Source organism: Petaurus breviceps, unplaced genomic scaffold (assembly GCF_028583685.1).
Source record: "Petaurus breviceps papuanus isolate PSGF00001 unplaced genomic scaffold, PetGlider_PUasm1.0 90784, whole genome shotgun sequence".
NCBI lineage: Eukaryota > Metazoa > Chordata > Mammalia > Diprotodontia > Petauridae > Petaurus > Petaurus breviceps.
Window position 1 is genome coordinate 3,209,186 of NW_027187345.1, and position 16,915 is coordinate 3,226,100.

Sequence of the window (16,915 nt, forward strand, 5' to 3'; positions counted from 1 at the left end):
AAGGACCAAGGGAAGTAGCAGTTGATCCAGGTAGAGCATAGTAGAAGTGAATGATAATGACAGCCAAGAAGATCTAAAAAAAAGTCATTAAATCATTGTAGCCATTTCAGTATTCCATCTCTCTCCTTTAAGGACCTGCTTTGTAACAGGCATTATGCTAAGCTCTGGAAATAGAAAATTTAAAAATGAAGCAGTTCCTGTCCTCAAGGAGCTTATGTGTTACTGAAGGGAGACAACATGTACACATAGTAACATATACCAAATAAATAAATAGGTGAGTAGGGATAGTGATACAAAAAAAAAGAAAAGAAAGGAAAAATATCAATGAAATACCTCAAAGAATACATAGAAGAGAGCACAGAAAGACATTCAAATAGGAAAACAGATATTGTACTGATACCACTGTATTAAATTTAGCATATACTTAAAAAGACTAAGCTTTACACAGTAGATTCACTGTTTCGTATACAGTCCTCTTCCCTTTTTGTGTTTAGAAATATTCACATTGATGTTTATCAAGTTTGTATTATAAAAAAAGAATGAAAAAATACAAATAGTTTAGAAGTGAGGTACCACCACCTGTATCAAGCTGGAAAGAACTCATGTAGGAGGAGGGCACTTGAGAGCTTTGGAGGAAACTAGAAGTTCCAAGGTGGATGGAAAGGGAAAGAGTTATAAGCATTTATATAGTATGAGGTCTTGTGCCAAGTGTTTTTTTTTTTTTTTACAAATATATGAATATTATTTATGAATATTAACTCATTTGATTTTCACAGTGAATCCTGTAATTAATGTCTTCTTCTTCTTATTCCCATTTTACAGTTGAGAAAACTGAAGTAGAGGTTAAATGACTTGCCCAGGGTCACAGATTTGAATTCAGATTTTCCTGACTCAAGGTCTGTCTCTCTGTTCTCTGCACTGCAGCTGCCTTCAAAGATTGTAAAGGCAGGAAGAGTGAGTGCATTCCAGGCACAGGGACAGTATGTGAAAAGCACAGAGACGAGAGGAGTGTTTTGTGTAGGGAGCAGGAAGATGGCTAGTATGGTTGTATAAATGGGGTGGGAGGTGAGAATGTACAGGGTAGCCCAAAGTCTCGGTACACTTCTAAGTTTTAATAACTTAAAATTGCACTTAGAATTTTGGGATACTGTATAATAAGGGTGGAAAGGTAGGTTGAGACTAGGTTGTGAAGAGCTTTACATGAAAAACAGGAGTTGCATTTGGTCCTAGAGGTAATAAGGACACATAAAAGTTTATCATGCAGGAACATAATGACATGGTCAGACTTGTGATTTAGGGATGCTACTTTAGTAGCTGTGTGTGTGATGGGATAGAGAAAGGAGGGACTTGAAGTAGAGAGCCCAGTTAGGAGGCTATTATAATATTACACATTAAAGCTGATCAGGGCTTGGATTGGGATAGTGGCCATCTGGGTAGAGAGGATGGTCGAAATGTAATGGAGGCAGAATCAATAGTGTTAGACAATTAACTGACTCTATTGAAAGAAGTGTGGAATGAGAAATAGAAGATGACATCAATGTTGCCAATCCCAGCAAATGGGAAGACAGTGTGCCCTTGAGGGAGATAGAGAAGTCTGAAAATGGAGTAATTGATAACGACAGCCTTGAGGACCTCTTGGGGGGGGGGACTTCTTTTAAATTAAATAGAAGCATACTTAGGACTCCTTGGTGGTACAGTAGATAGACCCTGGAGTCAGGAAGACTCATCTTCATGAGTTCAAATCTGGCTTCAGACACTTACTAGCCAAGCAGGTCACTTAACCCTGTTTGACTCAGCTCCTCATCTATAAAATGAGCTGAAGAAGGGACCGTGGAGTGGTTTGCCATTATCTTTGCCAAGAAAACCCCAAATGGAGTCATGAGAAGTGGACGTGACTGAAAAATGACTGAAAGCATAGCAGAAGCATGATTATTTGCTTCCTGAAAATTTTTATATATTGTTAATTTCTTTCGTTCTGGAAGTTCTGGTAGATGTAGGTTTTTTTTTAAGTTTCTCAAATGTTCTGAATTTCAGAAATAGAATTTTAAGAGGTGTAAGAGATCTTAGAGCTTATTTAATCTAATGCTCTCATTTTATAACTAAGGAAACAGACTCAGAGCCTTCATTTGATTTTGTCAGGGTCACACAGCTAACTTCTATCTAAATTAGAACTAGAATCAAGGCCTCTCGCTTGCCTGATTCAGTGCTCATTCCAGAGCAGTAAAGGTTGTTTTATTTTGTCTCATATTCATATATTTTTAGAATATTTCCTGAAGGTCCAGGGCTTTTTTGAAAAGCACAAGTATTAGACAGATATAGCAAAATTCAGCAAGCAAGAGTATTTCTGTAGTTTAATGTTGACTTAAGGAAAAATAATTTGTATAAATCTTTCAAAGTCCTATATGAAATTAGGGACTGAGTTTGAAAATTTTCTTCTTAAAGCCATTGGCATCTAGATTTGGGGTACATTTTAAATTAAATTAAAAATTAAATTTAAATGATTTGGACCTTGGCTTGAACCTGGGCGGCTTCATTACCTCTTAGTTCTATAACTGTAGGCAAGCCATAGTCTTTGGGTCTCAGTTTCCTCTTTTGTGAAAGTGGAATAGTAAGACAAAACCTGACTCGACCAGCGGAAAGAGCACTGCATTCATCATTTAAGTGCTTTGAAATCCTGCCTCTCTTATTAACTACTAGTGTGATTAGGCAGATTATTTGGTGTCTCTGAGCCACAGTTTCTTCATCTGTAAAAAGAGAGGTTCTTCTCGAAGGGCCCATTCGACTCCCGACTTTACAGTTCTTCAATTTCCTGGCTATAAGAAAGGATTGTTGTGAGGAAAGTATTTTGTAAGCCTTAAAGTGAATCTCTTCAATTATTATTTTTAAAATGTTTCGTGTTGCAGCTAGTTGTCATAAGGGAAGTCATGAGTTCAAATTTGGCCTTAGACATTAGCTGTGTGGCAAGTCATTTTACCTCTGTCTGCCTCAACCTGTAAAGTGGGGATAATAATAATAATAATACCTGCCTTCCAGGGTTGTTGTAAGGATAAAATGAAATAACATTTGTAAAGCATTTTTCAAACTTAAGGAACTATATAAATGCTATTATTATTATTTCCAAATATATGCCTCAATTATAACAAGACATAAAAAAGAGAGGGGGAAAAACAGGTCAACAGAACTAATGAATGAATGAATTAAAAAGCATTCATTGTGTACTTACTATACAAAGCACTGGGCCAAGAAGTTCTGGTTCCAAATGGAAAAGCAAGATAGCGCTTGATTTCAAGGAGCTCACTCTCTGAAAAGAGGGAGATAACACATAAGAGGAATCACCAAGATATCAGCATCATCTAACAATATATGCAGTGTTCCAAACCTATAGTCCCCCTATCTCTGCAAAGAAGGGGAGGAAGTACGGTTTTCTCCTCTTTCCTTTGGGACTATGTTTGCTTATTATTACTACAACCATTGAATTTCATTTTTTTGTTGTTGTTCTTTCCATTTCATCATTGTAATTCTTGTGTTTATTTTTTCCCACTTGGTTCTGCTTATTTGATTTTGCTTTAGCTCATATAAATCTTCGGGCTTTGCTATTATGATGTGAGGTTATCTTATAAGGCATATTTCACCATGTTGTTATCTTTAATTAAGATTTAATTTGAACAGATCTCTTCTTAACAAGAAAATAGCAATGTGATTTAACTTAGTGATTAGGCTCTTATCTAAAACCTAGTGAACAGAACCTATAGAAGAAGGTGTATAAAATGGTGTCTTTCACCAGTCCTTCCCCCTTTTGGTTAAATACCAACCTAGGATTTGCTGGTTTGGTTTTATTTGGATTAGTCGTGGCCATCCCTATACAAATCCCATCTCCTGTCACCACTGGAGTGACACCTCAAGGATGTGCTTTGTACAAGGGTGTTGAAATGGTCCTTGAACCCATCCCCTAGAAATTGGTGCATATTCTGGATGACCTCGGTCTTTTGTTCCTATTGACTTGGTCCTCCATAGCACCTAGTAAGTAGAGTGAGAATCACATAGATTTCTCAGTTGGTTTTGATGAGAAGAAAGAGGATTCTTATATTCTGTCTTTCACAGAGTTGGAATTTTTCATCTATCAATAACTGATTGTATTGGATTACTTGAACAGAACTGCTTAGTTCCAGATCTCTATCACGTCTACTTGGGAGCAATTTCAATCTCTGATAGACATGTGAAACATTATAACCTTACTACTGAGAGCCCCAGAGTCATCTTTTCAGTGTGTGTATATGTGTGTGGTTTAAAGGATGAAATGTGAGACTCTAAAACAAAGCTCACTTTGAGTCTGAATGAATTTCCAAGTGGAAAAATCCCATTTCTGTGAAATTGCTTTCAGAATCTTAAGAGAGTGAACATGGCTTGACGGATAGTTGACTCAGACTCAGGAAGGTCCAAGTTCAAATTCTGCCTCAATTTCCTGAACAAGTCACATATCCTATCTGATCCTCAGTCTCTTCATCTATAAATTGAGAGGGTAGACTCCAGCCTCTCAGATCTCATCTGCATCCAAAGCTCTGTTCTTATGAATTTCCCTTCACATTTAAAACAAACAAACAACAAATAGGGAGATTTTGGATTTGCTTGAAAATGTTCCAGATTTGACCGACCAGGCTTAGAAATACAGATGCAAGGATGGTGAAATACAGGAGAATAAAGGTTGACTGCTAGACAAGTAGGAAGATTTCAGAAAATGCCTCTAGAGAAAAGAGGCTTTCCAAGGGCTTATGTCCTGTTGAGTAATGCACTTTGTAGGAGGCTCATTGTTGGCTGGCATCCTTGGGCTCTGCATGTATTACTAGTCTTTCAGGTGAGCCATGGCTGGTTGTTATGGTATCAGGGTGAATGTTTTCGAAAATAGCTATCACAGTCATGCATACGTTGATATTGGACCTAAATCAGTGAAGATTTCTACTCTTAGTGTCATTTGCTTACATCTTGTTGAGTGCCACACCTGTTGGGTGAGATATTAATCCATGTTTATTAAGCACCTGTGTGCTAGTCAATGGAGGTAAAAAGACAAACACAAAACAGTCCCTGCTCTCAAGAAGGCTTGCATTCTAGCAAGGGAGAAACATATATTCATCTAAGAATATATAATATATACAAAATAAATCACAGTTAAGTCACTTAACTGTGTTTATCTCAGTTTCCTCATCTGTAAAATGAGCTGGAGAAGGGAAATGGCAAACCACTTGGGAGTATTTGCCAAGAAAACTTCAAATAGGGTCATAGAGTCAGACACAACTTAAAAATGAGTGAAAAACAAAATCAATAAAATGAAGTTTATGTATAACTAGGTGGTGCAGTGGATAGAGGTCTGGACCTGGAATCAGGAAGACCTGAGTTCAAATCAGACATTAGACACTAGATATGGGTCCCTGGGCAAATTACTTAACTCTCTTTGCCTCACTTTCCTTATTGGTAATAAGAAACTGCCCTCACTCTTATCAAATTCTTAGTTTAACAGGGAAAAAAATATGGTATCCAGGTGTTAGAACAGCTAGGTTGCACAGTGGGTTGAGGGCTGGACCTGGAGTCTGGAAGACTCATCTTCCTGAGTTTCAAATCTGGCCTCAGACAATTACTTAGTTGTATGACCCTGGGCAAGTTACTTAACTCTGTTTATCTCAGTTTCTTCATCTGTAAAATGAGCTGGAAAAGGAAATGGCAAGCCAGTTCAGTATCTTTGCTAAGAAAACCCCAAATGGGACCATGAAGAATCAGATACAACTGAATAATATCCAGATGTCAACCCATAACTTCTACTAGTTGATGTAGTTTTATCCTCTGAAATTATCTAAGTAAGGCATCTCCATACAATTGCCTTGTCATATTCTGTACTCCCTGATCTCCTCCTCTTGTCTAGACTAAACATCCTGACTTTCTTCTTAATAGGGCATGATTTCCCATCATAACAGCCTGTTAAAATGAATACAATTTTTGATCAATCAGCCTTATAAAGTATTTAAGCAAGGTCAATAAAAATTCATAAGAAATCAGGAGTAAAGATGACTTTTAAAAAAAGTTTTGTATGATTCATGAATATGAGTAGTGGAGAAAGAGGCAACTTCGGAGTCAAGAAGTCCTGGGTGCCATGTTTGCTATGTCTTTGATATATTCTTGCTGCATGACATTGGGCAAGTCTCTATTAACCTCTTACTGCCTCAGACAACTTGTTAAGACTCTAAATTGCACTGGTAAATGTACTGGGAATACTGTGTGCCAATAAAATCATAGGTCCCAGACCATCTGAAAATAAGGTGGTCCTTGGGTTGGGTAGATATTAACATGTTTGTGAATATGTGTGACTATTTCTATCTGTAGATCTATTTATATGTAGATCGATATCTCCACATGCATATATACATAATCTGCATATAGATAGATAATAAGCAGATATGTAGATGGATGGATGGGAGGGATAGATAGAGCTACCTAGCTAGTTAGCTATAGCTATTTCTCTGTAAACCTAGCCTGTGAGTAAGGGATAGAGTTACTGTTTGTTCACCAAACATATACTACATAGATAACAATGTGCATGTGTAAGTAGAATCTCACACACAAAGATATTCTGAATATAGCTAGATAAATTGTCTTGTTTGTTCTTATCCAGTCTCCTGCTGATAAATCTCAGAGGATTCATGCTGGTGATGAGGTGATTCAAGTTAATAAGCAGACTGTGGTAAGTCTTAACAACCCTCTTAATGTTGTTTTGTTTTGAGCATCTTGGTATGTCCCCCTAGAATCTTAATTGGATCTAAGACAATTTCCTTGTTGTTGCCTCTGTTGTTGACTTCTCCTTAAAGGAGTGATTTGTCAGACATAGGTTATATTAAAAGCAGATGTTATAGATCCTTCTTTAGCTTTTGAAGCTACTTTTGGGCATATTTTTCTTGTAACCTTTTATAATTACAACCTGCCAATTTCTAGAGGAAGAAGGTCATTTGATTGTTTCAAAGAATTATTCCGGGACAATATTAGGAGTTTTCATTGTTTTTACTTGCCTCTGTGCTTTGAAACCCCAAGGCACCAGATTTTGAAATGTTAAGAGTTGTAGCTGAGGTATCTTCACCTTTCTTAAGGTTCCCACTGATCTTGGTGGTTAGACCTGCTAACCTTCAGTATGGTAAATTGTTACATGTCCTTTAAAATGCACACATGGATGTATGTATACATGGACTGTCATTGAGAATTTTCTGGTTTATTTTGTATTGTCACTTCAATATCATGTAATTAGGCATTTTAAAGAGTGTATATATGTGTGTGTACATACATGTATATGTGTGCATATGTACACACTGTACACACGTGCACACACTCATATATATTCATATACAGATTTCTCTTTCAAAGAGTGGTTCTGAATTTTGATTACCTATCAGAATATTTTCTCCTTCTTCTCCACTTCCCCTTTGAAGGTGGGATGGCAGTTAAAAAATCTGGTGCGAAAGTTGCGAGAGAATCCTACGGGAGTGGTGCTGCTCCTCAAGAAACGTCCCACGGGTTCTTTCAACTTTACCCCTGCTCCACTGAAAAACTTACGATGGAAGCCACCTGTTGTTCAGGTACCGAGACCTAGTCTGAAGCTTGTGAATATGCTAAAGGGACAATGGGTTCTTTTTCTTGGAGGTTACAAGATACCTGCTCTCCACCCTGTGTTTTCTGATATTAATTTTCTTTCATTTTTGGATATTCATTTTCTTAATGATTTTTTTCTACATTAAACTTATAAATAATAAATCTTTGACTTATTCTGTTTACTTTTCAAATAACATTCTCTTGAGCCTTTTTTAAAGAAACCAGGTCCTTGTCTTCCACTGCAGTTCCCCCCCCCCCCCAAAGAGAGACAATATAAAATTATATGCATGTATGAAGGACAGACTTTCCTGGACACTAGCCTAAGATCTCTTGGAGTTGAAACCTTAATGATTACTTTCCAAAGACAGGAATAACAGTAACGTAATAGGAGATAGAATTTTGAGGGATACAGAAGTGGTTGAATGGCCAGACAGAGAGTAGTTGTAAGTGGGTCCAGTTCAGTAGAGGGTCTCCAGAGGAGTAATAATATGTAGTTAACCCTGTGTAGCTTTCCTATTTTTAATCAGTGTATTGGATAAAAGCACAGATAGTGTCCTCATCAGATTTGCAGATGACATAAAACTCAGAGGGATAGCTGCCACACTGGATGACAGAAAGACCTCGACAGACTAAAGTTTTGGGCTTGCTTTAATAGGATGAAGTTCGGTAATGTAAATGTAAAGTCTTTCACTTGTTTGCCAAAAATCAACTTTTCAAGTACCTAATGGTGAGGGGGCATGGTTAGATGGCATTTGAGTCAGCAGTATAATGTGTCAGCAAAAAAAAGCTAATGCAAGAGCTTGCAGGTATAGGGAGGCAGTATTGCCATTCAAATCTAAGGATTTTCAATTCTTGTGGTTTAAGAACTATCTTTTTATAAGTAAATATCCTTATAGATAAACTGAGAGGACATTCAAAAGAAGGCAGCCAGGTCGATGGAGGCCCTTGAGCCTGTCATATCATGATATGATAACTAAGATGACTCCCATTCATATCTTCACTTAATAATTATTTATTTCCCCCAAAGTATCTGCCCCTCGTATTTGGTGATCCATAGACTTTTTCTCACCATGTGTACTTTTAAAAATTGATAATTAAATAATGGAGGGGAAATTTGACTCAATATAACTCTAAGATCTTGTATTTTTAATTCATTTTATGCCTGCTTTTCTCTGAAAATTTGGAAACAGGCAAAATAAAAGTTATTATAAAATTTATTTTTCACTTTCAGTAGTTAGCTAACTTTTTACATGAAAAAGATTCATTAGTATTTTACACTCGACCATAAATTTTTAAAATTGAGAGTGGAATGTTTTTAGAACAGAGTGTACTGTAACACAGTGACCCTTCATAGTTAATGGGATTGTGAATAGCACATTGTTTCCCTTTTCTGAATTCTTATATTCTGCTCTTAAAATGTAAATCTTCACCACCAACGTGGGAAGAGGGGAGGGCAAATGAGAGTAAATAAATTTGTTAATTTAAAAAAAAATTAAGAAGAGAACTTCATAGGAATGAAAATTTTAGAGGTCATGTAGTCTAGCCTTCTTATTTCATAGATGAGGAAATTCAGGCTCTGACAGACTTCATGACTTGTCTACGCTCACACAGCAGGTATGAGCTGGGGTTTGGATCCGTAGTCCACATTCTAATTTCTGAACCATTCCCAGCTTTGTGTCTCAAAGGGGACATGCAGATGACTACTTGTCTTTTCATTCAGGGTCCTTAGCTTTAAAGAATATATCTTCCTTTCTTGGTTGTGGAGGTTAGAAACTTGTTAATGCTGTTTTAGTCTTTGCCTAATCAATTTCCTGGTTTACCTGCCCTTATGATTCTAAAACTTGCCCCTTACATCACATGTAATCATCTTTTGCTTCCCATGAGAGCCAACATGCCATAGTGGATAGTGTATTCTAATGCAGATGCTGATTTTTGTACTGATAGAGTGAATTCTGCGCCAGAACTTTCTGTGTTCATGAAAGCACAGGCCTGGTTTAAAAAAAAAAAGCTTCCCATTATGTACATGTTCCCTTTATGTTAAACCATGAAATTCCATTTTTGACTTTCTAGGATCCAACAGTTGTCTTCTGAAATTACATACAGGAACAAAATGAGTAGCTGTTTCTTAGTCTTATTCTTGGTTAATGAAAAAGTCACAGAGATGTAGGTTAACTATTGAGTGTGTTTGCTTATCCATTGATTCAGACTGTTAGGGGAATTTTTTTTTTCCTTTTGTAGGGCAGTTGGGGTTAAGTAACTTGGCCAAGGTTACACGGCTAGTTTTTTGTGTGGGTGTTAAGTGTCTGAGGCTGGAACCAAACATGGGTTTTCCTGACTCTGGGGCCGGTGCTTTACTCACTGCGCCACCTAGCCGCCCCAAGGGGAATTTTTATTGAGAGGGAGTTGTTCTGTGACAACCCTCTAATTTATGCTACTTAGGGTCTCAGCCCTGGAGCAATTTTCTCAGGCTTGGTACTAAGATAACTCCCAATTAACTCAATATTCTAGCAAATCCACAAGATATTGAATAGTTATAAAACAGTTGTAGACATTTGAATTTGTCAAAGGTGAAGAAATATTTAGGGATAGCCCTCTGTAGCCTAATAGTTTGGGAAGGGGGTAGGAAAATATCATTTTCTTATGCCTCTGTTTCATCCTTGAAAAAGGGGGAACTGAGATTAGCTAATTCTGTTAGTAAATACTTTTGGCTCCTTAGAAGATAGGACCACGTAACTACATATCCTCTCCTTTTTATTTATTGTTTGTTCCTCTCCTCCCGCATAACTACATACCCTCTCCTATTTATTGTTTGTTCAAATCTTATGCATCTTTTAGGACCCAGATTAAGTTCTACTTGATCATAAAGTTTTTCCTTTTTACCCTTTCTCCCTTTTTCTGGAGACATCTTATAGAATTTACTGTCTGTATAATTGATTTAACATTTAGTGTGAAAATTTTTATTTTAATCTCTTATTAGTTTAAATTAATTGATCTTTAAATCAGCCTTTCACATATTTGTCTTGTCTCCTTCATTAGATTGTAAGCTCAGAGACTATAAGCTAGACCATGTCTAGCACAATGTCTTACACATTATAAACACTTGAATGGTTTTTAATTTCATTTGCCACTGCCATCAGTCACCTGACTCTTCTTTCCTCATTCACAAAAAGGTGCTGTTAAATTCCAAATAGGCCAAGTTGCTGATTTCATTGAACTCAATGGAATTTTTTAGTCTCTTTGAACTCATACTAGTTTCAAAGTAATCAAACTAAAAATATACCATGATTTAACATTTCAGTTTGGACATTGCTGAGCTAATAATCATTCAGAGAAAGAAAATTATGTTGCATGATGATGGAAGAACGTGGGAATCTTTAGCAAGGAAAAGAGAACACTTAGAGGATGTGAAAGATGTATTCAAGTAATTGAAGGACTGTTCCTTAGAACTGGGCTTGCTCTGATTGGCCCCAGAGGGTAGAATGAGGAACAATGGAGTAGACATTGAAAAAGAAATAAATTTAGGCACGAGGTCAGAAAAAACTTTCAACCAACTGGAGATATCCATAATTGGAATGATCTTCTTTGGGAGATAGTGAGTTCTTACCTTGTGGAAGTGAAGACAATGATGACTGTTTGTTGAGTATGTTGTATTTAGATGAAGTTCCTTTTCATGTATGAGTTGGTCTAGATTTTCTTGAAGGCCTCTTCAATTCTGAGATGAAAAGTCTTAGATATTTGTTTATTGAATTGTAGGGGGGTGTCTTTTGGATGACATTTAAAGATGGTCATACCTTTTAAAAAATACCCTAGTGCCACAACAGTTAAGAGTTGTTGGTTATTGTAGGAAAACATGCCAGCTGACCCTATCCTCTCCCCTTTGAGAATGTTGGGGAATGGCAGGACCAAACAGATTTGGGGGAAGGAGGAAGTAGAGATGACTGCTGAGGGAACCAATACTTTCCTTACATTATCTGCATCACTGCAATGTTTTTGTTTCAGACCTCTCCACCACCTACTACCACCCAGTCCCCAGAAAGTACCATGGACACCTCACTGAAGAAAGATAAATCAGCCATTCTGGATCTTTATATCCCTCCACCACCGGCTGTCCCCTACTCTCCCCGGTATGCAAGTAATCATGTTTTGGATACACAAAGCTCCTTTTCACTGTGGATTTTTAATGGCAACAAAGTTTTGAGTGGTACATATTACATGTATTTTGGTAGGATTGAATTTTGAAAGCATTATCAGCATAGTTAATGAAAATTCTTAGTTGGAGAAAGAAAGGTAATATTTTATTCATAAGTTTCTTAATGCTCCCTCCTCCTTCATGGCTAGTGTAGAAAATTTCAAATTGCCAATGCATATGGGTTTGATCACCACATTTTCAAATTTGAGGATATGAGATAAGGTGTAAAATCTGGGCATAATCAGATATATTCAGTTCTTTATCTGTGATTATAAAATTTGTCTTAAATAATTATTTCTAAATGGACAGAAAAATGAGGTAGTAATAGAGTACAGTACATACTCTAATAAGAAGACAGTGTTAAATTTGGGTCAGCAGTAACATTCTGTACTTTTTGGAAGTCTGGTATTTCAAAGAGAAAAATAACCTCACTATAGTGTTAACTACCTAATCATAGAAAAGAAAGAACTCCTAACTTTTCCTTCTAGGTTCTTATGAGCTATTTAGAGAAAATAAATGGTAAGGATTAGAAGGCACCTCTGTTACTCTTATATATCACAGAAATACAGCAATGACAAAGAATTACATAGAAAAACAATCTCCAGTCTGCCTTGTATTTAAAATCTCGTATTAACTATGGTTTGCCCACATAACTCCATTATTGGGACTTAGGTCACTTTCAAGTACCGTCATCCCTATGTGGTGATGCAAGTGGGAAAATACAAGTATATGGAGGGAAGTCTGCTCATATGGAAGAAGAAGAAGTCAAAGAAAATGGAATTTTCAGGCTAGTTGGAGAAAACCATTCAAACTCAGCCAAAGGAGCCCTTTTCAGAGCAACATGGCATCCAACTTCAGAAGGGGGCATAGACTAGCGGAAAAAATAAAGTTAGCTGGGGTTGTTTATAGAAGATTTTTCAGATAGGTGAGTTCCAGTTTATACTTTAAAAGAGGTGAGGATCATGGATTCACAGAAGAGTGGCAGGTAGAGGGCATTCCTGGTACACAGAGGAACACTCAAGTGGGTTATTTATACATATCAAAACTTCTTAAGTGATTCAGGCAGATCAGTTATTTTTTTCAATATTTTTTGCATTTATCTAACAGACTTTGTTAATAGAAATCACTTAATATAAATCTAAGCTACAGAAGCTATGCAGCCTTATATAAGCCAACTTAGATGATTTAACCTTTATCAATGGACTGACTTCTGAAAAGAGTCAAACATATTGTCTTATTAGAATAAAGAGTTCTTTGTGCTACCTGGTATGTGTGCTTTATAGTTAGATTCTAATTTATGTGTGTGTGTATACACAGATAAACATGCATTTATATATACATACACACAAGACATATATATATACACACGCACATATGAACACACATGTGCAGATCTATCATGCACAGACAGTATTTTCTCCCCCTTGGGTCTTGGCAGGAATCTTTCTTTTGGCACGGGAGAAGTGATTCAAAAGATTACATTCTTAACTTCTGGCCTGATGTGATTCTTGTTATTAGCTGACTTTTGTAGCACAGGAAAGACTCTGTACTTTAAGTTGCCACTGTGACCTCTTTGAAGATATATATTTGTATAATTTTGAAACATATCAAAAATATTTCATTTTACTTTTATTTGAAAAGGACTTATGATAACATAGAGATCTTAGGGGGGTTTGTGTTTGTTTTCAGAGGCACTGTTGGTATGAAATAGTTGTTTTCTTCAGTTCATTTCAATAAGCATTTATTTTAAGTCCCTGCTATATTTTAGGCACTATACTAGGCACTGGCAATGTAAAGATTAAAATGATGTACTTTCAGCTTATTATGTGCTCCTAGAAAACTGGATGAATTGCCTATTGAAACTTCAGTGAACACACCTCAAAATCTATGGAGTCTTTTTCCCTCTTCCTAATTGGATCATAGATTTAGAGGGAGGGCAGTTAGACATTATCAATCATTTTACAGATAAGGAAACTGTGACCTGCCTGTGTTACTTTTCACACAAATATTAAGTGCCAGAGCCAAGATTCAGAACCAGGGCTTGGGATTCTAAATTCAGGACTTTCCTCCATAGATGGTTAGTAACCATGTGCTACAATTCCTCTTGGAAGTAGCACAACATGCAATGATTATTTCCTTGTAATGCCATGTTAAGGGTCCTTTTTGAATTAATATTGTTGGATGTGAATTTTCAGGGATGAGAAGGGGAATTTTGTTTATGGAGGCCTCAGTAAATGTAAACAGCCGTTGCCAGGTTCGAAGGGTTCGGAGTCTCCCAATTCCTTCTTAGACCAGGAAAGTCGAAGGCGAAGATTTACTATCGCTGATTCAGATCAGTTGCCTGGCTATTCAGTGGAAGCGAATGTTCTGCCCACAAAGATGAGAGAGAAAACACAGTCTTATGGTGAGTTTATGGATGTTGTCTTTTGTTTGGTCTTTCACTTCTTCCTCTTCCCCTCCCCCTTCCTTATTTGGAAATGCTGGTTGAATTTGGCACACTCTTGGGGTAATCTGAGGAAAACGTAAACTTCAATGAAAATCTAAGTATGAAACCATGTATTCATCTCTCTAAAGTGAAAGCTTGTTCTGTCATTACTCTCGATGGGTAGCAAAGCCCAGCTGGATGAGATCAGATTACGCTTTTAGCTTTTGGTGCATGCCTTTTAAAATTTGGGGTCACTGTGTTCTGTAGACATGTAGCCTTTTATTCTTTATGCCCTTGTCTGATTGCTTGCCTTATAAACAGAATGTTTTGGAATACTTTCCGTATTCTTCAAGTGTTTTTGCTACTGCTTAAATACTTGTGGCATTATGAGTGGAATGACTGCTTGGCATTCCGGAAAATTTCTGTTAAGTGTAAATGTGCATGCCTTGTCATCTTCCTTCTCTTGCCTATATAGGGAAGCCCCGGCCCTTGTCAATGCCTGCAGATGGGAGCTGGATGGGAATTGTGGACCCATATGCCAGACCCCGAGGACATGGAAGAAAAGGCAAGTTGTATTTTATTTTCAGACAAACCCAAGGAGTTCTCAGTAGTCCTTATCTGAGAGGATTGGCCAATAGGAGTTCATTTAAACATGGAGCAGAAATAATTTGAGAGGGGGTGAAGTGATTTAGGTTCTACTGCCCAGTTCTGCAATATGCTGGGTTTTTATTTATAAAAATATAAAAATTTTTTGTTTATAAAAACTCAATACTGGGTTTTTATTCACATTTTGGCACCCTCCATGTTCTCAGGGAAGCCTTGAAATATCTTGGTGTCACCAACTATTGTAGAACCAAGATATAGTTGGCTAACAGGTAGAATTTGACCCTGTGCCATTTGTCCTTCCTAACCCCATGCTGGATCTAGAATTTCCCTAAGGGATGTAAACGCCTTAATGCTGGCCTCTTTTTCCAGATGCAGGCCTGTCTGTGAGGTCCTACAGCCACTTTTTTTTTTTTTTAAGCAATCGGACTTAAGTAACTTGCTCAAGGTTATGCGGCCAGTGTTTCTGGGTGTGGTGCTAAGTATCTGAGGCCGGATTTGATCCAGGTCATCCCGACACTGGAGCCGGTGCTCTTACTCGCTGAGCCACCTGGCCGCCCCTAAGCAATTGGGGTTAAGTAACTTGCTCAGGGTTACACGGCCAGGTGTTTCTGGGTGGGTGCTAAGTGTCTGAGCCCGGGATTTGATCTCCAGGTCGTTCTGACACTGGAGCCAGTGCTCTTACTCGCTGTGCTACCTGGCCGCCCACCTACAGCCACTTTTTAAAATCTGTGTGATGTTAAGCAAGCCCACTATAAAATCAGAGAATTGAACCTTGTGTTTCTGAGGTCCCTACCAGTTCTGGATCTGTGATCTGTTGGGTTGGAGTTGGGGGATAAACATGCAGTTAATTGGTATTCCACAGTCATTCGAATGAATTTTTTGAAAATAGTACAATATGGTAGTATGCCTTGTAGTGACAAGTGTACTCCAATTTTGTCCTGATTTCCCCTGATTTGTATTTTTGTTATGTAGTGTTACACAACTGCTTTTCTACATGTGTATCCATTCTTTCTGTATGATATTGGAATAAATCCCTAGCTTTCTTTGACTCTTAGTTATTGTCGTTACCATTTCTGTCTAAAATTCAGAAGTGTCATCCAGATAAAATAAGGTGATCTGAAGTATGAAGTTTATATTGCAAAATTCCACTTTACTATGTCTGAAGATAGGCCTTGCTACCCTCTTCTCCCTCCCCAAATCTTATCCACATCAAATCTGAGACAATTATGTGTATAGATATTTAAAACAATGCATTAATAAACTCAAGTTTAAGGGGATACAGCCTATATTTGCCTTGATATGACACATTTAAATTTTCTGGAGTTAATCAGCAATTTTAAGGATTTCTTGCCAACTTGGCAAAGGTTGTCTCCTTTATTTAGCTACTGATTAGCATACACGTCAGGAGTATAACATGTAACAAAGAGAACAGTGGAGAGAAGAACCTAGATCTCATTAATGTTCCCTCTCACCATTTTGCAAATTATCATTGGAAAATCAAAATAAAACCAATAGATATTAATTGAGTGCCTGCAGTGTGCTAGATGCTAGTAAAAGAAATATGACTTTAAGGATCTTATAGACTTGTTGACTACATAAAGGTGGAATATTGAAAAAGTAAAAAGAGTAAAATAATTGAAGACAGATGAATAATTGAAGACGTCAGAAGGCCATCTTGACAAGTGAATGCTTATAAGAATTTTGAGATGAGTTTTGAGTTGTCAGTTTGAATATTCATCTGAATTATTCTAACTCTATTAAAACAGGTGAAGATGCCCTCTGCAGGTATTTCAGTAATGAGAGGATACCCCCAATCATTGAAGAAAGTTCCTCCTCACGGCATCGTTTTTCCCGACCTGTGACTGACAGACATCTAGTCCGGGGAGCAGATTACATACGAGGCAGCAGGTGTTACATCAATTCAGATCTTCACAACAGTGCCACCATTCCCTTTCAGGAGGAAGGGAGCAAAAAGAACTCCGTTTCATCATCCAAAAAATCTTCTTCCACAGAACCATCTCTACTGGTCAGCTGGATCACGAGGCTTAAGTTGTTGACTCACTGAGATTTGC

At 37.3% G+C, this 16,915-nt stretch overlaps 1 protein-coding gene across 2 annotated transcripts in view; it reads left to right on the top strand.

Annotated features, from left to right (window-relative positions):
• CNKSR3 (CNKSR family member 3) overlaps positions 1–16,915 on the top strand; it is a 110,406-nt gene extending 93,491 nt beyond the window's left edge. For both annotated transcript variants that reach the window (XM_069069628.1, XM_069069627.1), the window contains 6 exons: positions 6,659–6,727; positions 7,464–7,610; positions 11,623–11,747; positions 14,008–14,216; positions 14,713–14,802; positions 16,610–16,915. In XM_069069628.1, coding sequence (XP_068925729.1) covers positions 6,659–6,727; positions 7,464–7,610; positions 11,623–11,747; positions 14,008–14,216; positions 14,713–14,802; positions 16,610–16,908 — 939 coding nt within the window. In that variant the 3' untranslated portion in view covers positions 16,909–16,915. The remainder of the gene's footprint in view (positions 1–6,658; positions 6,728–7,463; positions 7,611–11,622; positions 11,748–14,007; positions 14,217–14,712; positions 14,803–16,609) is intronic.